This window comes from Carcharhinus amblyrhynchos, chromosome 9 (assembly GCF_965287045.1).
Source record: "Carcharhinus amblyrhynchos chromosome 9, sCarAmb.v2.hapA, whole genome shotgun sequence".
NCBI lineage: Eukaryota > Metazoa > Chordata > Chondrichthyes > Carcharhiniformes > Carcharhinidae > Carcharhinus > Carcharhinus amblyrhynchos.
In genome coordinates this window covers 36,257,974-36,279,869 of record NC_137332.1, presented here as the reverse complement: position 1 = coordinate 36,279,869, position 21,896 = coordinate 36,257,974, and the positions used below count along the sequence as shown (strand labels likewise).

The following is a 21,896-nucleotide window of genomic DNA, read 5'->3' as shown; positions in this document are numbered from 1 at the left end:
GGGAGGAAACCCACCCAGACATGGGGAGAACATGCAGACTCCGCACAGACAGTGACCCAGGCCAGGAATCGAACCTGGGTCCCTGGTGCTGTGAGGCAGCAGTGCTAACTACTGTGCCATGTGTGTACTTCAGTTTTTGAAGTTACAAGATGAATAAGGGGGGACTTAGTGGTAGGGGATGGGGAAATGGCTGAGGTCTTGAATAACGTTTTTGTTTCGGTCTTCACAGAGGAAGACGTGAATAATTTGCCGGGTGTTAGTGATGGAAAGGTGGTAGGACTGGAGGGTCTCAATGACATTGTTGTTACTAGAGAGGTGGTGCTCGACAGACTGGAGGGACTGATTGTGGACAAGTCCCCAAGACTGGATGGAATGCATCCGAGGGTTCTGAAAGAAATGGCGGAGGTGATAGTGGATGCCTTGGTGGTTATTTTCCAGACGTCGCTGGATTCCGGGGACGTGCCAGAAGATTGGAAAACGGCTAATGTTACGCCGTTGTTTAAGAAGGATGCCAGGCAAAAGGCAGGGAATTATAGGCCGGTTAGTTTAACGTCTGTTGTAGGTAAAATGTTAGAATCCGTCATCAAGGAGGAAATAGCGAGGCATCTTGAGGGGAATTGCTTGATAGAGCAGACACAGCACAGTTTCGTTAAGGGGAAGTCGTGTCTGACAAATTTATTGGAGTTCCATGAGGATGTGTCTAGGGCGGTGGATAGAGGAGAGCCGGTGGATGGGGTCTTTCTTGATTTTCAGAAGGCGTTTGACAAGGTACCTCACAAGAGGTAATTGCAGAAGGTAAGGGGGCATGGAGTTGGGGGTAGGGTGTTAGCGTGGATTGAGGATTGGTTGTCAAATAGGAGGCAGAGAGTGGGGGTCAATGGGTGCTATTCGGATTGGTGGTTGGTGACCAGTGGAGTGCCCCAGGGGTCGGTGCTGGGGCCTCAGTTATTTACCATTTATATAGATGGTCTGGAGGAGGGAACCGAGTGTATGGTGTCGAAATTTGCTGATGACACCAAGATTGGGGGAACGGCAAATTGTGCGGAGGGTGTGGAGAGTCTGCAGAAGGATCCAGACAGGCTGGGCGAATGGGCCAGGAAATGGCAAATGGAATTTAATGTTGGCAAGTGTGAGGTGGTCCACTTTGGTAGCAATAATGGTAGGAAGGACTATTTCTTACGTGGCGAAAAACTGCAGCAGGTGACGGTGCAGAGGGACCTCGGGGTCCTTGTGCATGAGTCGCAAAAACCCAGCCTGCAGGTGCAGCAGGTGGTCAGGAAGGCTAATGGGATGCTGGCCTTCATAGCGAGGGGGATTGAATATAAAAGTAGGGAGGTCTTGACGCGGCTGTATAGGGCATTGGTGAGGCCGCAGCTGGAGTACTGTGTGCAGTTTTGGTCGCCGTACTTACGCAAGGATATTTTGGCCTTGGAGGGAGTGCAGAGGAGGTTTACTAGGCTGATACCGGAGTTGAGGGGGTTGAGCTATGAGGAGAGGCTGAATAAACTAGGCTTGTACTCGTTAGAGTTTAGAAGAATGAGGGGAGATCTCACTGAGACGTATAAAATGATGAATGGGATGGATAGGATAGAGGTGGAGAGACTCTTCCCGCTCAGAAAGGACAGTAGGACTAGGGGGCACAGCCTCAAGATAAAGGGGGGGCGGTTTAGAATGGAGTTGAGGAAGAACTTCTTCACTCAAAGGGTGGTGAATCTCTGGAATTCTCTGCCCGTTGAGGTGGTGGAGGCTGCCTCGCTAAAGATGTGGGTGGATGGGTTTTTGATAAGCGAGGGGATTAAGGGTTATGGGGAGAGGGCGGGAATGTGGAACTGAGCCACGACAGATCAGCCATGATCTTATTGAATGGCGGGGCAGGCTCGAAGGGCTAGATGGCCTACTCCTGCTCCTATTTCTTATGTTCTTATGAATAGGACAAGAAAACTGCCCATCAATTGTCACGAAAGGCAAAGGCAATCTGATAGTAATAGAAATGCAAAGTTTCTTTTCAGGATGGCAACCGTGGCAAAGTGGTTAGCACTGGTACCTCACAGAGGCAGGGACCTGGGTTCAGTTCCCAGTTTGGGCCATAGTGGAGTTTGCACAGTCTCCCTGTGTTTACGTGGGTTTCCTCTGAGTGCTCCAGTTTCCTCCCACAGTCCAAAGATGTGCGGATTGGCCATGCTAAATTGACCCTTAGTGTCAGGAGTATTAGCTAGAGTAAATGCATGGGGCTATGGGGAGAGGGCCTTGGGTGGGATTGTGGTCAGTGCAGACTCAATGGGCTGAATGGCCTCCTTCTGCACTTTAGGATTCTATGATTCTCTAAGTGCTAAAATTATTCAAGCAGCATCTGCGGAGGAAAAGAATTCATGTTTGCAGTGGTTGACCTTTCGTTGTAACCTGCAAACAATTCAAACTTTCTCTCTCTTCAGGCATTCTGTCTGCATCAGGCTCTTGGGAAAATGATTCAAAGTTTTAGGACATCCATAATGATGAAGCCTATGTTACAGCAGGTGGAAAGTCACTTCAGTATGCTAATAAACTTAGGGAGCAAGAGCCTTAATAGTTAATCAGCTGGCTGTACTTGCCTGCTACAAGTTTTCTGTGAATCTCCCTGATGTTGCAAGGTAAACCTTTTCTTTGAATCAGTTAACAGCTGTTGCTGTTTGATCCTTTGGATATTTTTTCATGTGAACCTAAACTATACCTCTCTTGCTGTTTGATCAGTGTGATATTTTCTATTGGCCACACGAGAGCCACATTCTGTGTCTGTTTTGTTTCTATACCATTACTACTTAGAGGGAATCAGCAAGAACGCAATCAGTTTCTTTCAGTCTTGGATAAGAAGTGAAAGGACGGTGTAATCTCTATGTTCTCGCACTCACCAGGAAAAGACAAAAAACTTCGACAATATGTCTTTTTTCAGCAGTACTTAAGTTCCACACCACCAAATGACTAAGTAGAATATCCCTCTGTGCCATCCACAGTTCAGGACTTATTCCAATTTGAGTAACCCATTAAGAGTGTCCATGTTATAGGAATTTGTGCATAAAAATATGGAATTATCAAATGATAATGTTGCTTCACATTTATTACAGTTGATTCACAGCCTGATGTGACTGTCACACAATATTTGTAGGACAGATTTAAACACCATCATATTCTATAGAAATATTTATGACTATTTGTGTGACTATATTTATGACTATATATATGACTATATTTAAGATAATGAAGGGGATGGATAGGGTAGAGGTAGAGAAATTCTTCCTGCTTAGGAAGGACAGCAGGACTAGAGGGCACAGCCGCAAGATAAGGGCGGGGGGGGGGGCAGTTTAGATCAGAGTTGAGGAGGAACTTCTTCACTCAAAGGGTGGTGAATCTCTGGAATTCTCTGTCCATTGAAGTGGTGGAGGCTACTTCGCCAAATATATTTAAGTCATGGGTAGATACGTTTTTGATAGACAGGGGAATTAAGGGTTATGGGAAGAAAGCGGGAAAGTGGAACTGATCCACTTCAGATCAGCCATGATCTTATTGAATGGCAGGGCAGGCTCGAAGGGCTAGATGGCCTACTCCTGTTCCTATTTCTTATGTTCCTATGACTAAAAGCTTAAGGTTCAAACATACCAGAACATCTATCAATTTCAATAGATGTTCATAAAACTTGCTGGATAACACAAGTTCAAGTGCTTTTTCTAATTATTCGAGGGATGGGCAGTCACTGACTAGGTCAGCATTTATTACCCATCCCTAATTGTCCTTGAGAAGATGTTTGTCACCTGCACCTTGAACTGCTGATGCCCATGAGGTTCAGGTACACGCCAGTGCTGTTAGGGAGTTCCAGACCTTGACCCAGTGACAGTGAAGGAATGGTGATGTAGTTCATGTGATTTGGTGCAGAGATAAATTGAGCTTTGGTGATAAAAAGTGAAGTTTCAGTGGTTTATCAATGTCATCTTGATTGCCTTTTTTTTCAACCTGTTTTTTCCATATGTAAAAAAGGAATTTCTGGAACCACGCTTGCTCTGTTGTGTCTCTTTGGCCTCTTGTGTATCTCCTGCTGTCTCCCTTTGCCTCACCATTGACTTTATGTCTTTAACTATCCAATGCCTATGCTCTTGAATTCACTTCATGTCTATTTCCTCCTTTAAAACTACCCTATAAAATCCAGCTCAAAGGAACATTTTGGTCCCTCTGCTCAATATTTCATTTTTTCAGTATCCATTTTTGTCTTATGACTCTGGGAAGTAATTTGGCTCATTTGCCTGTCAAAGGCCCTATTCTAAATATAAATCAATGTTATTTTCATGCACTTTATATGACATTGAAAAATGATTCTTTATTAAAATATTTGGTAGCTCGAAGGGCTGGATGGCCTACTCCTGCTCCTACTTCTTACGTTCAATTACAGTAAAATAGGAAAATTCAAGAACACAAGCATATGCATGTATCCTTTTTGTGCTTTTGTTGATAAAATGGAAGGCAAAAAGAATACAGTATTTTTTGATTGTTGTCTATGTTTTACTTTGTTGGTTACTGATTGTAATGAGGGTGGAAATGCCAGACTTAAGGAAACACCAAGAACGTGGGTAAGGTTCTCTGGCCTACCAGCCACGTGTTTCCTGTTGGCAGGAGGTAGCATGTTGTTTGCCAGCAGTTGGATTCTCTGATCCTGCTGCTGTCAATGGGAATTCCCATTGATGTCACACCAGTGGGAAACACACAGACGCGCGCTGCTGGTAGGACTGGAGAATCCCAGCCATTGTGTTTTTAATGATCAGCTTGGACAATGTGCATTTACATTCTAGGTGGAGAAGGGGCGACAGGTCTGCCACATCTTTGCTGAAAATGTTGAGTCGCACAATCCCTTTGAAGAAGTCACTGAATCCCTTGCAACTGTTGGACAAAAAAACCCCAAAAGCTGCTCTATGATTTTTGTTTGTGTGGCCGTTAGAATCATGGTAGACTTTAGTGGAAGAGGCTGCAAAGTTCCATTCTGAATGGTGGGAGATATTTAAGTAAATATGGGTTTGGAGTGCATTTACCTGCATTGTGTCGAAGGTATTTTCCACTAACATTACCCAGATGGTGGTGAAGGTCTGGAATGTGCTGCCTGGGAGGGTGGTAGAGGCAGGTTACCTCACATCCTTTAAGTAGTATCTGGATAAGCACTTGGCACGTCATAACATTCAGGGCTATGGGCCAAGTGCTGGCAGATGGGATTAGGTGGGAGTTTAGGTGTTTCTGATGTGTCGGTGCCAACTCAATGGGCTGAAGGGCCTTTTCTGCACTGTATGATTCTTCATGGAAAAATAATTCTTAGATTACTGAAACCCTACCCTGCCCCAAGGGAGGCAATTCTGGGAGAATTACTAATGGAGTGATTTGGCTAGCTTTTTACTTATGCTCAGTTCCTACTCTTTGTGCTATTCTTGGCCATCCTATTGAAGTGAAGTGAACTTCCTGACTCTATCATGAAGGTGCTGGGAGAGGATGTATAGATTTAATCAATTTTTCTACCTTATGAGAAGAAATTCACAATGATACTTGAGACTAAGACAATTTGAATGGGAGTTGAATGTTCAAGTACATTTTCTCTGCACTTCATCCAAAATAAATGTTACATTATACAAATACTCAGACCAGGAAATGGAAAATGAGATGCTGGGTTTTATTTTTGCATTATTTATCAATTCTCTGCAGTCACTACAAATGTACAAGCTTATTCTAAGACCAATAAGTCCGTTTGTACATTGAATTTTGGAAGTTATTGTAAGATATCTAGCGATTATGGTGCAATTATCCATGGTTAAAGTTAGGTGATCATAAATGGGAATGATTTATTTCTAACAGTAACTTCTGAAGGGATTTACAAAAGTATTTCAAACCAACATAAGTCAGCTGTCTCCAGGTTTTGTTGCAATCCAAAAATTACAAGCTTTAGTCAAAAACGTTGTACATAATAATCCAAAACAGATTTATTTTCTTCTGCATATGACATTCAGTATGCTCATGAAAAATCTGTAAGAGCAAAACGAGTTCATTAAAACCCCACATTGTGGAGAAACAAGATCACAAAATCCTTCTCTATTTTCAGTTCATCATCGTGCTTTCGATTTCATCTTCTGTCTATTCCTTTTGCCAGGACGCTTCTGCAAATGAAAGATGACATGTTACAAACTAATCCATAGTCTGAAAGAACAAGTTTAAGCATTCTGGTCTTCCCGAAAGAAAAGACATTTAACAATTGGAAGAAACAAAAACTACTCCATAGAAAAGAAAACATTTATAGTGTAGCTTCATTAAGAATTTTTAATCTTCTGATTTCATGTTCCTCCACTCAGGACAGCAATTCAGGCTTTAGTTTTGTTCTGTGGCTCTATCAGTACATTCTATCCTACCTGCTGTATTGTATATGCATTTTCCGGCACGATTTTAAATTAAAATTGCAAATTACTGCAATTCTGCTACAAAAATATGATAGCCCAGCCGTTAAAACTTTGGGTTGCAAAAAAAACTCATCTTGCCAACACTGGACAAAGAATCATTGGAAGAGTTTAAAAAGTGTTTTCTCAATAGATTTAATTAAAATTGTTTAAACATAGAACTCCAATGAGTGGTTCAACTTACTAAATAAAACACAATTATAAACCACATCAATAAGAATAGCATTCCATTTAAAATCTGTTCTAAGTTAAATGCCCAACGTAACAAGAGTGGACAAATCTCCAATTCCCTTGGTTCCCAAGTTGGCATGCACTAGACAATGCGATTCAGAGAAGTATTGATATCTGATAACAGGAAGGCTTGAAAATGGAAGTCAGTTCCCTTTCCCAAAAATCATTAATTTTTCTTTATTTGAGTACTTTTTACACTTAGGATATGACGACTGCCCAACATCCCTGTTCTAGAATTTAATATTCTAGTACATTTAGACAGTCAAATTTTAGTGTTTTGTGGATAAATATTTGAACAGAGGAAGTACGAACTATAGGGACGACGTAAGGCAGTGGGATGATGCTTTGGATTGTTCTAGTAAAGAGCAAGCATTGATAAAATGAAACACTAACATTCATGAGCTGGTTACTTTATTATTAAAAGGATTAAAATCAATTAATGTTGAGCACCTCACAGCAAGAACTGTAACATTAATATACTCACGTTCTTTGCATTCTTCTTTCCTCCTTTTCCAAAACTGACTTTGGAATGTGCAATTTTTGCTCTGAAGCTGGAGACATCATCGTGACTCTCTCTGGTGTTCCACTTTGACCCTCTTTTCTTCCCCCCAAATCCGAACTTCTCATTTTTGAATTTCCTTTTTGTATTTATCCTGGGTTAAAAATTCACAGCTGGCTGTCAATAACCAATTTAATAGGTACTACAGTTTTATGCAGATATCATCTACTTAAGTCCAGGACTGATTCACAAAGATGCATAAAATAACAGTTCTGATATTAACTGGAGTACGACCTGTGGGTCATCTGAACTTTGTTTTCTGAACATTCATCTTCTATTTAAATCCATTTGTAGTACCACAATTCCTAAAGCACAACTACATAACCTGCTCCAATGCCTCCTACAAAAGACAATCTTGAACTGGCTAACTGGCACACAAGAATACTTTAATGATAAAAGGCAGGGCAGTCTAATCCAGGTAACATACATGATAAACTCCAGGTCTACCATACAAGTCATAGAATACAAGAGCAGGGATGTACTTCTGAAGGTATATAAGGCTTTGATCAGACCCCATTTGGAGTACTGTGAGCAGTTTTGGACCCATATCTATGGAAGGATGTGCTGGCCTTGGAGAGGGCCCAGAAAAGGTTCACAAAAATGATCTCTGGAATGAAGAGCTTGTTGTATGAGAACAGTTGAGGACTCTGGGTCTGTACTCATTGGAGTTTAGAAGGATGGGGAGGGGAATCTTATTGAAGCTTACAGGATTCTGCAAGGCCTGGATAGAGTGGATGTGGAGAGGATGTTTCCAATGGTAGGAAAAACTAGATGTAGAGATGCTGGTGTTGGACTGGGATAAACACAGTAAGAAGTCTCACAACACCAGGTAAAAGTCCAACCAGCTTATTTGATAGTAATCCCACAAGCTTTTGGAAACGCTGTTCCTTCATCAGATGTGAACAGCGTGTGGGACTTTAACCTGGTGTTGTGAAACTTCTCACTGAGGAAAGACTACAACCAGAGGGCACAACCTCAGGCTAAAGGGACAATCCTTTAAAACAGAGATGAGGAGGAATTTTTTCAGTCAGAGAGTGGTGAATCTGTGGAACTCTTTGCTGCAGAAGGCTGTGGACGCCAGGTCGTTGAGTGTCTTTAAGACAGAGATAGATAGATTCTTGATTGATAAGGGGATTGGGGTTATGGGGGAAAGGCAGGACAATGGAGATGAGAAATAAATGATTGAATGGTGGAGCAGACTTGATGGTCCGAGTGGTCTAATTCTGATCCTATGCCTCAGAGTTTTATAGTCTCTGTCCCTGGGGTGCAATGTTTTCTTCCCTCTAAATAGTAAGATCTGACTTTGATTTCCATTCTTCAGTCGCAAGATTGCAAACTATTTTTAAAATTGTGTTTAATAGTATTCAGTGAACTGACTTCAGAAAGGTTATCTGTCAGCCTTTCTGCTCAATTGCGTTTGGTAACAAAGATGCAATGTTTGGTAACAAAGATGCAGGGTGAACGTTTCTCTGCAACGTAATCCCTTACCCTTTCTTCTTGTGTGCAATTCCAGTTGCTGATCCTCCCCCACCTTCCTTCTTTCCTTGTGAAGATGTCTTATCACCCTCAAGGAAATCCAGTTTGTCAGAGAGTCCTTGAAAATCAAAGGGCACAGAATTAAAATCTTATTTGTTAGTATTTTTTAATGAGTAAACAACAAAACTAAAAACTCCTCCACATGTATCTGATATGCTCTGACCTCTTGGATTCTGGTGAAACAGGGTTAAAATTAAATTCTCTATGTACGGACAAAAACACAGAACAAACCTTTCTGGTACTTTTTCACTGCTGTCAACATGGCTTTCTTTTCTTTTTGCCGTTGCTGTATAACTTCTACTTGAACCTATGACAAAAAGATATTGATTGACAAGTTATAAATCATCTTGGCACAATGAGTACTTGATTGAAAAAGAAGTCATAATGCTTCTGCATCAAGGACCTGTTCCATTTTCATGTGCATGAACACTTCTTTTAGAACTCGAATCCTAAAGCTGAATATTTATCTCCCAATGTCAAACTTTTTTCAGCTGCAAAACTAAATCAAGTACAAGTTTCTGTTGGTGGTTAGAATATTAATGCTGCATTTATATCCCTTGATTCCAGAAAAGATCAAAAAACCTGTCCATCAAAGCCTTAAATATAATCCATGACGGAGCATCCATAATTCTGAGGTAGGGAATTCCAAAGATTCACAACCCTCAAGTAAAAAAAAAATCCTCCGCTCAATCCAAATCCCTGATCCTGAGGCTATGCTTCCATGTCCTCAATTGCCCAGTCGGGGAAACAACCCTAATGCCTAACCTGTCAAGCTCTTCAGAATCTTTAATGTTTCAAAGAGATACTTACACTGAAAGCACAGTATGTCAGCACTGCACTAGCCTCAACTAACCATCCATCCACATGATTTAATCTCCTATTGTGATTTGTTGGTTGACAAATAGCTTCAGACGAGTGGCTCACCATCACCTGGGACTGCCAGCAGACACACAAAAAACCTGAAGGATTGGACATTAACACATGTTCATGGACAAATCGCCTATTTTTAACATGGTACTTATGGGAAAATCAGTTTTGACTTACAACTGATTCCTGAAAATCATATCCTGTTGTAAGTCTGAGGACTTGCCTTTGGCACCGTAGCAAGATTGCACTCTTGTACTCCTGCCATAAAGGCCAACGTGCAATTTGCCTTCATAACAGTTTGCTGTATCTGCATGTTTGCTTTGTGTTCTTGTATGAGCATACATAAGTCTCTCTGACCATCAAGGTTTAGAAGTTTCACACCTTTTTAAAAAACTATTATACTTGTTACCAAAGTAACTCACATTATACTTCATTTGTCACCTTGTTCCTCAATCGTTGAACTGTTGTCTCTTCGCAGCTTCTTTTATTCCTCCTCAAAACCCACCTAGTTTTGTATTGTCAGTAAGCCTGGATACATTACTCTCTCACAAAAGGTTGCTGCAAAAGGTTAGGGTGAACGGAGTTGGGGGTAAGGTGTTAGCGTGGATAGAGGATTGGTTGTCTAATAGGAAGCAGAGAGTTGGAATCAGTGGGTGCTATTCTGGTTGGCAGTTGGTGACTAGTGGAGTGCTGCAGGGATCGGTGCTGGGGCCTCAACTGTTTACCATTTACATAGGTAATCTGGAGGAGGGGGCTGAGTGTAGGGTAACGAAATTTGCTGATGACACAAAGATGAGTGGAAAAGCAAATTGCGTGGAGGGTGTGGAAAGTCTGCAGAGAGATCTAGATAGGCTGAGTGAGTGGGTGAGGACCTGGCAGATGGAGTATAATGTTAGCAAATGTGAGGTTATCCACTTTGGTAGAAATAATAGTAAGAGGGATTATAATTTAAAAGGCGAAAAGCTGCAGCATGCTACAGTGCAGGGGGACCTGGGGTCCTTGTGCACGAGTCGCAAAAACCCAGTCTGCAGATGCAGCAGGTGATCAAGAAGGCAAATGGAATGTTGGCCTTTATAGCGAGGGGGATAGAATACAGAAGCAGGGAGGTCTTGCTGCAACTGTACAGGGTACTGGTGAGGCTGCAGTTGGAGTACTGTGTGCAGTTTTGGTTGCTGCACTTGCGGAAGGATATATTGGCCTTGGAGGGAGTGCAGAGAAGGTTTACTAGGCTGTTACCAGAGATGAGGGGGTTAGCCTATGAAGAGAGATTGAATAGACTGGGTCTGTACTCGTTGGAGTTTAGAAGGCTGAGGGGGGATCTTATAGAGACATAAGATAATGAAGGGGATAGATAGGGTAGAGGTAGAGAGATTCTTCCTGCTTAAAAAGGATAGCAGGACTAGAGGGCACAGCCTCAAAATAAAGGGGCGGGGGAAGGCAGTTTAGATCGGAGTTGAGAAGGAACTTCTTCACTCAAAGGGTGGTGAGTCTCTGGAATTCTCTGCCCATTGAAGTGGCGGAGGCTACCTTGCTGAAATATATTTAAGTCACGGGTAGATAGGTTTCTGACAGACAAGGGAATTAAGGGTTATGGGGAGAAAGCGGGAAAGTGGAACTGATCCACTTCAGATCAGCCATGATCTTATTGAATGGCGGGGCAGGCTCGAAGGGCTAGATGGCCTACTCCTGCTCCTATTTCTTATGTTCTCTGGTTATTTGTCCAAGTCACTAGGTCAAATCTCTGGATTGCTGGAGAATGAATAAATGAAGGAAACTGCACCACAGGACCCTGTGAAATCCTGACATGTGGACCTACATAAGAATTTCCCAGAAAGTTTAAACTTCCAACTTTCTTCTCAAACCCTGCACGAATGTCTCCAAATCTGTGTTGTAAACAGAGACTTGGAACACATTTTAGGTACTTAGCAGAATTGTTACCTAGGAAGTGTTAGATTAAATCACGTGACACCTGGGTAATTCCACAACTGACATCCTAAACATCCACCTGGCTACCACCTTCTCCGACTATTCCCAACCAGCAAACCTGACCAACCTATCCCTTCCAACCCCCCCACCTGCCCATTCACACATATGTTCACTCACCCATTCATTAACATTCAACGATTATATAGCAGCTAGTGTCAGAAAAATGCTGCATTCCCCCGGTCCTAATCTGCTCTGTCATATTTGCCTAGTTGCATATTTCTTTGAAAGCCAGGACCGGAAGAAATGCCCAACAGCGTGGGTCAGGGAAATCTTTTGAGTGTAGCGCTAATCCATTGATTATTACTGCTCCTTGGAAGATCTGGACCATTAATATGGATTGCAATTAACTGAGGCTCCAAAGTATTGATCTTTGCAGCATTCTATTAGTTTTAGCTTGCCACCTTGAAAATACTTGGGTATCCCTACTCCTTGCTTCATGTCTGTTTACCAGTCCTCCATCAATATTCCCTAACTCCATGAGCTTTTATCTTGCATTTTAAGGTTTAGTATTACATCTAATTGAATGCTGCAATGCTGGCTTCAGTTTCTAATTAAAACCAAATAGAAATTATGTTTCATCAGGAAGTAGTTTCCACAGCAACAACATTAATATCTTGTACATGTACAATTGTTTCAAGATTCCTGTTTACCTTTTTCTATTACCTTTTTCTTTGTTTAGATATCAAAATATATAGCTTCACTTCTTTTCCCCCCTCAAACCTGCATTGTGACATTGTCTGCAATGATTAGAGATGCTTTAAAAAACAATTCTTATTCTCAGATGAGTAAAACATGGATGCCTAAAGAAATGTTCATAATGTAAATATCAAAAGAGCTTCTAAAACTCTTCTGTGCAAATTGCTCAGCATCCCTGTGCTGGGGAGGAAAGAAAGTGAAGCACATCAAGAATTCTGCTCCTGACTCCTTTTGGAAGGTATGCTTATGTGAATGTTGGGAGGGGACAGATACTCCTCAGATACTCTCTGTAGTTGAAGGGTGGTGATGTGGGTATGCCGGCGTTGGACTGGCGTAAACACAGTAAAAAGTCTGACAACACCAGGTTTTAGTCCAACCTGTTTATTTGATATACTGCAGCAGTCAGGGGTTAAAATCGCGATTTTAACCCCTGACTGCTGCAGTATATCAAATAAATAGGTTGGACTAAAACCTGGTGTTGTCAGACTTTTTACTGTGTTGAAGGGTGGGCCAATGTTCATTGCTGCATCTCACACACGAAGAACTGCCTTGCCACTTGGGCCAGTTACTGGAAGGCTGCTGGCCTCTTGTGCCACGTTGACCGAAAGGCATCAACCAATACTGGGAGAGATTAGGTAAAACTTTGTAAATTTTTATGTATCAAACATGAAAAAATATCCTGTTTAGCAGCCAGAAAATTTGGGCTATGTTAACAGAAAATCAGATCAAATGTTCTCAATAAATTCCTTAAAATGTGCTTTTTCACTATTCCATGAAATGAATGGTAAAGCACAGATTCAAACCCATGAGCTAGAGGTGTAAAGGCCAGTAGTGCCTTTGAGCTGTAAGGAACAACTGAGCAGTTATGACAATAGAAAGAACTGTGATGAAACAAATAGTCTGTTATTCATCTAACAGATTCTTAAAACATAGGGTAAGATTATGCAGAACAGGCAGCAAAATGGAGTTAAGGCCAATACCAGACTCACAATGATCTTACCGAATGATGGAACAGGCTCAAGGGGTCATATAACTTACTCCCCCTCCCATTTCTTGCCTTTTGTTGGTAACCACAATAATTGCTGAAGTTCAGTAAGTTACTAATAGCTGTTTTTATAGCAATATACTATAGGACAAGGTATTTTGCAATCCAGTAACAGTGCATTTTCCTAACCTTTATCAGATAACTGCACAGAGTTTTATTAGCTATACTGTCGTCACACAATACTTTGCATCTTTGATCAAGCTGATACTTGTATGAAACATTATCGTGCATAGCATATCATTAATTGACACATCCAGAATATTTAAAGACAAGGCAAATTAGCTTTCTCTAACTTATCAGTTTGAGAGCTGAGAGACTGACTCAGCTCTTCCAAAACATCAAATGCATCTCAGTTAGTAGGGTCAGATTCAAATACTTATACGTAACGCTTCCCTTATTTTCTCTCTTTTGATCATCTCAAGTCTTAGACGTCCTAGCCACTGCCAAATAGAATAGTTTCTAAGCTTTAATCAATATTGCTGGGAAGCCAATTGCTGAATAGTTGACAAGGTCTCATTTTGATTTCCATCTTAATTATTTATTTTCTGCCCAGCATCTCCTCTGCAGTTAAGGTCATAAACTTACTGAAAGCGCCAAACTGTGTTTTAACAATATTAGGAACATAGGTACAGGAGGCAAGTGGCACAAATGAACATATTCTCTATTAGAAAGAGTCATTCACACGGACAAACAAAATGCAATTTACCTTTTTGCCATATTTTCTCAATGCTCGGAGCTGTTTAGCCTTTTCAGATTTTTCCATGGCAATCTGCTTCGATAACATTTTTTCTCTAATCTAATAAAAGCAATAAAAAAATTAAAGTTCCACCTTATTACATCAATCAGAAATATCCCAAAGTTCTTCATATGCAGTGAACGGCTTGAAAGTGAAGTATCCTGAGTGGAATAAGGCAAATGTATGGCACAGCGGTTAGCACCTCTGTCTCACTCTGCCAGGGACTAGGTTCAATTCCAGCCTCGGTCACTATCTGTGTGGAGTTTGAACATTCTCCCCATGTGTGCATGGGTTTCCTCCCACAGTCCAAAGATGTGTAGGTTAGGTTATTGGCCATGCTAAATTGCTCCCTTGTGTCAGGGTGATCAGCAGGGTAAATGCAAGGAGTTACAGGGATACAGCCCAGATGGGATTGTTAGTATAGGCTCGATGGGCCAAATGGCCTTCTTCTGCATTGTAGAGATTCTAGGATTTTCAAGGTGAAAAACAGCACCGAGCTGAACAGTTAATTTTTCAGCAGTGTTGTTTGAGTGAAGAATGTTGGCTAAGACACCAGAAAAGCTCCATGCTCTTCATCAAACTAAAGGACATGGAATCTAAATATCCACTACTGGACACACAGGAAGGATCTCTGCTTGTTAGCACGGAAGGAGAACACTTTAGTACATAACAGCGCAGTACAGGCCCTTCGGCCTTCAATGTTGTGCCAACCAGTGGAACCAATCTAATGACCCTCTAACCTAAACTATTCCAATGTTATCCATATTCCTATCCACTGACCATTTGAACGCTCTTAAAGTTGGCGAGTCCACAACTGCTGCAGGCAGGGCATTCCATGACCTTACTACCCTCTGAGTAAAAAACCTACCTCTGACATCCGTCCTATAATTACCACCCCTTAATTTAAAGCTATGGCCCCTTGTGTTAGCCATCACCAGCCGAGGTAAAAGGCTCTCACTGTCCACCCTATTCAATCCTCTGATCATCTTGTATGCCTCAATCAGGTCACCTCAACCTTCTTCTCTCCAATGAAAACAACCTCAAGTCCCTCAGCCTTTCCTCATAAGACCTTCCCATCATACCAGGCAACATCTTGGTAAACCTCCTCCGCACCCTTTCCAATGCCTCCACATCTTTCTTATAATGCGGCGACCAGAACTGTACGCAATACACCAAGTGCGGCCGCACCAGAATTTTGTACAGTTGTAACATGACCTCACGGCTCCGAAATTCAAATCCTCTACCAATAAAAGCTAACACACCGCACGCCTTCTTAACAACCTTGTCAACCTGGGTGCCAACTTTCAGGGAGCTATGCACATGTACCCCGAGATCTCTCTGCTCGTCAACACTACTAAGAGTCCTTCCATTAGCCCTATATTTTGTACTCCTGTTATTCTTACCAAAGTGACTCACCTCACACTTTTCCATATTAAACTCCATCTGCCACCTCTTGGCCCAGCTCTGCAGCTTATCTATGTCCCTCTGCACTTTTGCACTGAAATGCCAACCTACATTATGCACTTAAGTTTTGGGGTGAATCTTGAAGCTACAACTTCCTGATTCAGTGGTGAGACTGCTACCAACTGAGCAAAGAACACAAGGGCAACTAAGGATGGGCAATAAATGTTGGCCAACTAGCGATGCTCATGTCCCATAAATGAATTAAAAAAAAACACACTGTGAATGTAGTATCAGTGGCTTACAATAAAAATCATTCACCTAACCAAGATTATATTTTTTATGGAATAAAAAAATACATCTGCTCCAATCTCAAGCAGCCACTGACATCCATGCTATTTTCTTATGGCTGGAATGATAAGCCCATCTACTAAATGGATAGACTTCAAACATTGTGTGGTTGAAACTGCCACAAAGCACATTTGAGGATTAATCATTAAATATTTTAATTTCCTCTTTCTGGTCTAAAATTTTATGTGTAGGCAGTTGCTTTGAAACAGTATCTCAGGTTTACATCAAACACTTGGAAATCGCACAATGGTTTCCTATGTTAATGCCCAATGTTCAATTAAAGTTAAATCACTCCAATGTGTAGTTACCCACCTTCTGCATTTGCTGGTCTGACTTGGCCATCTCAGCAAAGTAGTCATCTGGTCTCTTTGTTGCAATTTTCAGTCGCTGAAGGCGAGGCAATGCATCTAATGCAGTTGCCTGTGCTTGCCGATAACTGAACAAGAAGTGAAAATGTTAAGAGAAAATCTAAGGATGCTGTAATATCAGATATTTATATTGGAATGGGTTCAAAAGAATCAATTTATCTCAAGTCATATGTAAAGCGACCTAATTCTTGACATTTAGTTCTGAGTTAATTTTGAAATTAACTGGTCTTGAAGGGGAGTAGACATGATAATTTATTTGTACCAATCCTCTTTAAATAAAACTAGCCTTAGCTTGAAGCTTTTTTTCTTTTTGATTACAATGACAACTTAATTTACTTCCATTTTGTTGCTGCTTTCTACACGTGCCCTTTAAAACCCAAGAGTATATTTAGGCACCAAGCCTATTTTTCTGCTATCCACATTACAATGTAGTGCAGTGCAGCACTCCTTGTGAAAAAAATCTGGATAAAGAATAATTGTGGTATATTCACTGAACAGGATTAATCACCTCCATAGAACCATGAGCTAATCAAAAATTCTGTTTCTATCCACCTAGATAAATGGAACACAACGAGGACCAAGGCTAAGTCCAGACAAATACTTTCAACAGGAAGTGCATTTCTCACAATGAAGGCTACAGTGATGCAAACAAAGTCAATATATCAGTATGTTATTTCTACTCCTAAAAGCATCGTGCATGGTACATTTAGAACGTCACCACAAAAATATACATATGCAAACACAATGTCTTTTTTTTAAGATAGGAAAAACATGAAGTGAACAAGGCACATTTTTCTTGTCAGAAATTCAACAAGGTACAATGCAAATGAAAGAAAAATAATTTATATAACAACTCTCACAACATCAAGATGTCCCAGAGTGTTTTACAGCCAACTGAGATGTTGTCAATATTTTAATGTAGGAAGCACAGCAGCAAACCTGCATACAGCAAGCTTCCACAAACAGTAAGTTGATGATGACCAGATGATTTTAAGTGATGTCTATTAAGGGTTTACTGTTTGCCAGCACATTGGGGATAACTCCCAGCTCATCTTTGAAATAGTATCTGGGTTGTTTACACCCACCTGAATGTAGATTAGGCCTCAGTTTAATGCCTCACCAGAAAGACAGCACATTTCATGAAGTGCAACATCCCCTTCAATACTGCACTGGAGCATTGGCCTAAATTCTTGTGGTCAGGTTTCAGGACAGGGATATGACCCTATGACCTTCTGACTCAGATGAAAGTGCGACCCACTGAGTTAGTGCTGCCACAATACAGTTCCACTGCACCATTCTTCAGCAAGAAGTATTTTGTGCCCACAATCACATTTGCACACTGTACATCTCCATGGGATTAATTAGGCCATTTTGGCCAAATAAGAATGTTACTAAAAATATGAAAACATTCTGGTTAATATCTGTTTCAATTAAAAAAATAGTAATTTTAAGCTAAAAGAAAGTTCAACTTTGCATACATGTTGCGTTTACTATTTCTTTGAAATAGTCGCTTGATAAGTTCCTTACAGATACATTTGTGTCACCAACAGCTTTAAACTTTGTACCTACAAGTACATCTCACGTTGGAAGTCGTCATCTGGGTCAATATCCGAATGTTGCTGGGATACAGATCTCCCTTCGGCAATCGCTACGATATCAGCAGCTGGGCCATTTGTCATGTCAAGCCTCTCCGCCCACTCTAAATTTTTCTTGAACTCTTCCAAGCAACGTTTCAAACCCACCTGGAGATTTTTTTAAAAAGTATCTAATTACAACCATATTTCAGGGGCACATTAACCATTTTCGTATAGAAAGCAAAGTTTCTGCCAAGGTTTCAGGCCAAAGTGTATTCACCAGAGTCAGAGTGCCATGCTCTCCAGCTTCATCATGGCGACATCTCAATCAGTTTTGTTTGAACTACAAGAAGTTTGTGGCAACTGTGTGAACTTCCTAAAATGCAGGAACTGTAAACCAAGCAAATCACCTCTTTCCAAAAATTGGTTTTTACATCAATGTAATATTCCTGAGTATGACCACATAAAAGTAAGCATATTTATTGGTTACAAGTAAAGCTTACATTAACACTGCAATTAAGTTACTGTGAAATTCCCCTAGTCGCCACAGTCCGGTGCTTGTTCGGGTCAATGTACCCAACCAGCACGTCTTTCAGAATGTGGGAAGAAACTGGAGCACCCGGAGAAAACTCATGCAGACATTGGGAGAACATGCAAACTCCAATGACCTAAGCCGGGAATTGAACCCGGGTCCCTGGTGCGGTGAGGCAGCAGCGCTAACCACTATGCTACTGTGCTGCCCCCATGAGATGTATGCATCTTCACAACTGAGGAGAAAGCACACATTGGTAGCATTTGCTTTTGGTCCTGAAGTTAGGGAAGCAGCTGGTGTGGAAAGAGCGATGGAGAAAACTGCCTACAGCTGTTCCACATTTTGAAGAGGATGAAATCAACCCTCCCCCCCACCCCATGCCAGCTGTCTGATTATTTATTCTGCAAGATAGTTATGATGGTTGTGTAAAACACCTTCACTGCAGCAAAATGAATCCAGTTTCGTAGGATAATGAGTGCAATCAGTACCAAATTGAACAATGTTTGGATAGTTTGATGCTCCTTCAACAGAATCATTAGTCAATACCCAAAAACCCAGTTATAACAGTTAAAACACTCCAGTTGCTCTGTATTTGCTCAATTAAATTTGAATAGCAAGCAAATCAACATAATGCATATTTGAGCAAATATTTCAAAGAAGTGCTTTAAAACTAGGCTTGATTTACTGTTTCAGAAGCTCATATGTTAATACTTGCAGCATGCATTGTTCTAATACAAATGGACTTTCAGGGCTTGTTGGCTATAGTTGACAAACAGTTTTGCACTACGAGTTGTGCAAATTCTCTGCTGTTCAGGAAACTCTGGCAGCAGTTTTAGTTACCTTAGGTCACATTTTGATAGATACTCAATTTTACATGACATACTGAGAACATTTAGGAAATTAATATATAGAAAGAAAAAAACTCACCACATCATTCACATATTGTTTCTCTGCTTCTTCCACTACGTTCAAACCAGGTTTGAGTAAACCCTTTGAAAATGCATCTTGAAGCTATAATAAACGAACATTTAAATGGAACCGGTGAATGGAACTAAAGCGTGAATGCTTTACAACAGATACCCTGAAACCCGATGGGTATCTTGTACATTTAGACAAAACATTTCTGGTTTGAAATTAGAATAATGCTGTACTGGGGTATCACTCTAAAGAATAAAGCTAAAAACTATTATCTGAGGTTAGAAAATTGTTCACTTGTTGATGCTTTGTGCATCTTCACCAAAATCCCCACCAGCTCAGACCAGGTTCTACAAATGCCTATCTGAATGAGGCCACCCAATGGAAACTTGAAAACACTTCTCAAGTCATCTCAATGAAGTATAAATGATCATTGGTCATCAGATATTTAAGCCCCAGACATTATGATACATTTTTAAATAGATCAATCGTAGGAGTTAAGTTACTGATTTATTTTGGACAAGTATTGTGGTGCTTTGTGACGAGTATTTAAATTTTATTGAAGCATTTTGAAGATCTCTTTAACAACAAATGATCACAGAATTCTTGTCAAGAGACAAGAATATTTAAAATGAGCATTTTCAAATAATTAATGAGTTTAGATTTCAAACATTTTTTCACTGGATACCCTATGGAAAATGTCATTACAGCTATGAAGACTATAACATTTCTGCAGTGCCATATTAGAATTTATATATGCTGTTTGAAGTTATTGTCACAACCAATTTGTCCCAGTAAATACCAATACTTGGATGTTTCTGTTTGCTGTTATTCCCTCAAATATTGCTTTATAAAAAAATTACTGAATCAAAATATTGCAGATACTGGAAATCTAAGCAGGTCTGGCAGCATCTGGGAAGAAAGAAACAGAGTTACTGTTTCAGGTCAATGATCTTTCAGTCTGGTGATCACCCCCAACTGTTAACTCCATTTTTCTCTTGCACAAAGGGTGAGTATATCTATCATTTTCTGTTTTGAGGTTTTGAAAAAAACTGTTTAGTCAAGAAAATAAAGCAGACATTCGTAAATACTAGATTTTATCAATATCGAACAATTTGCAACAATGCACCAACTCTGTGTTATTAACAGTTGTAAGTTAGCTATAATTTATCATGACCCACTTCTTTTGGTTTGAGATGAAAATCTCAACTAATCTGATCCAGAGAATGACCTGCAATGGCTCCCCTTCCCAATCTGTTAACTCCTGGGAACCACAGATCTATCCTTGACCGCTATTTCACCAATACTTGCTGCCCCACAGTGATATTATTTGAAAGCACGGGGTGTTCACAGGGGTGATTTTCCTTAAAAAAAAGTGAAGTGACAAAAAAGCCTGAAAACGGGCGTGTTTCACACCTGTTTTTTGGGCAAGTTTGGCAATGCAATCTTTTCACTGTCAGTCAGTTTTTTTTGGGGGGATGGCACATTCACCAGGGAGACTGGCTTCAGAGCGGTTCGGCATTGTTGCAGAGGGTGCCTCATCTCCCACTGAGCTGGGAGACCTCATTCCACCAATGCCCCCACCCCATGTTGGTTGTATTTCCTCCGCCTACAGCAACATGGGTCACCAATATCAGGGGTGTAGGACCATCCCCTCCCGCTCCGAGTTCCCTGGTGGATCCCTACACCTAGACACACCCGGTGCATAAGCCCCCTCATCACTGTACATCCCCCCAACCCCTGGTGGGGTGGGGGAGACAAATCGGCTTTGCGTCCTTTTTGGGCATAAAAAAGTACGAAACGCTGTGTGCTTCTCATGCGATTCGGTGTCACGTTTTGCTTTGTAACCCTCTCGTGAAATGCCTTCAGGTGTGTTGTTAAAATTGCTACATAAATGCAAGATGTTGTTGATTGTGTGATTGTGATGAACCATCCAACATTACAGTAAGGCAAGTAACCGTACACTGATATCATTGGATCCATGGTTAATTCACTGGGATTAAGTAACCCTTACACGTTGGTCTCCTAACACCACCCCAGGAAGTGTTCCCCCCTCCCCCGAGACCACAAGCACACTCCGTGCCCGCCCCCTCCCCTCCACCCCCCCCACTCCCCTCCCCCTCCCTCTCCTCCCCTCCCCTCCCCCCCCATACCAGGGACCAGGGCACCTTTCTTCCTCTCTCTCTCTCTCCCCCCCCCCCCCCCCCCAGCTGGAGCTCCAGGCCCCGATTAAACAAACCCTGGGCGCCTCTGCCGCTGTGGGGAACAGGGGTCCACTCACCTCTAAGTCGGACAGCTCCGATTCCTCATTCTCGGTATCAGACTCGGATTGCCGGTCCTGCGCCATGCTGCCTCCTCCTGCCTCAGGCTCAGCGGAAGCAGTTCCCCGGCGCATCGAATCTCCCGTCCGGACTGAATAAGGAACCGCGCTGTTGGTTCCGGGAGGAGGGCTCACTCTGTCACCCTCACAGGCTGGGAGGTCAGTTCAGAGCAGTCTGCAGGAGATGAATTTAAAAACAAAGATAGATACTGTGGCTATTTGGAAATCTGAAAGTAAATTTAAAATATCAGGTATGTTCAGCAGGTCAGACAGCACCGTGGAGTGAGAATTAACAGTTAATCCACTTAGAACTGGGAAAAAGTGAGAAAT

The 21,896-nt window shown here is 41.4% G+C and overlaps 1 protein-coding gene across 1 annotated transcript; it reads right to left on the bottom strand.

Annotated features, from left to right (window-relative positions):
- Window positions 1-5,655: 5,655 nt before the first annotated feature.
- Window positions 5,656-21,656, bottom strand: ebna1bp2 (EBNA1 binding protein 2). The gene is made up of 9 exons (XM_080195442.1): window positions 21,528-21,656; window positions 19,259-19,342; window positions 17,795-17,967; window positions 16,170-16,293; window positions 14,076-14,165; window positions 9,007-9,082; window positions 8,728-8,833; window positions 7,165-7,333; window positions 5,656-6,155 (listed from the first exon to the last, which is right to left on the bottom strand). Exons 1-9 carry the CDS (start codon window positions 21,639-21,641, stop codon window positions 6,105-6,107), a joined length of 987 nt encoding a protein of 328 aa, XP_080051568.1. The 5' UTR covers window positions 21,642-21,656; the 3' UTR covers window positions 5,656-6,104.
- Window positions 21,657-21,896: the final 240 nt, after the last annotated feature.

Excerpts from the sequence above, each read along its gene's own strand:
- ebna1bp2 (XM_080195442.1), bottom strand. The coding sequence starts at position 21,641 with ATGCGCCGGGGAACTGCTTCCGCTGAGCCTGAGGCAGGAGGAGGCAGC. Across the intron at positions 16,294-17,794 it reads TTCCAACGTGAGATGTACTT|TTATCGGCAAGCACAGGCAA; the intron begins GTAGGTACAAAG and ends CTTCTTGTTCAG. Across the intron at positions 8,834-9,006 it reads AGTGAAAAAGTACCAGAAAG|GACTCTCTGACAAACTGGAT; the intron begins GTTTGTTCTGTG and ends TTGATTTTCAAG.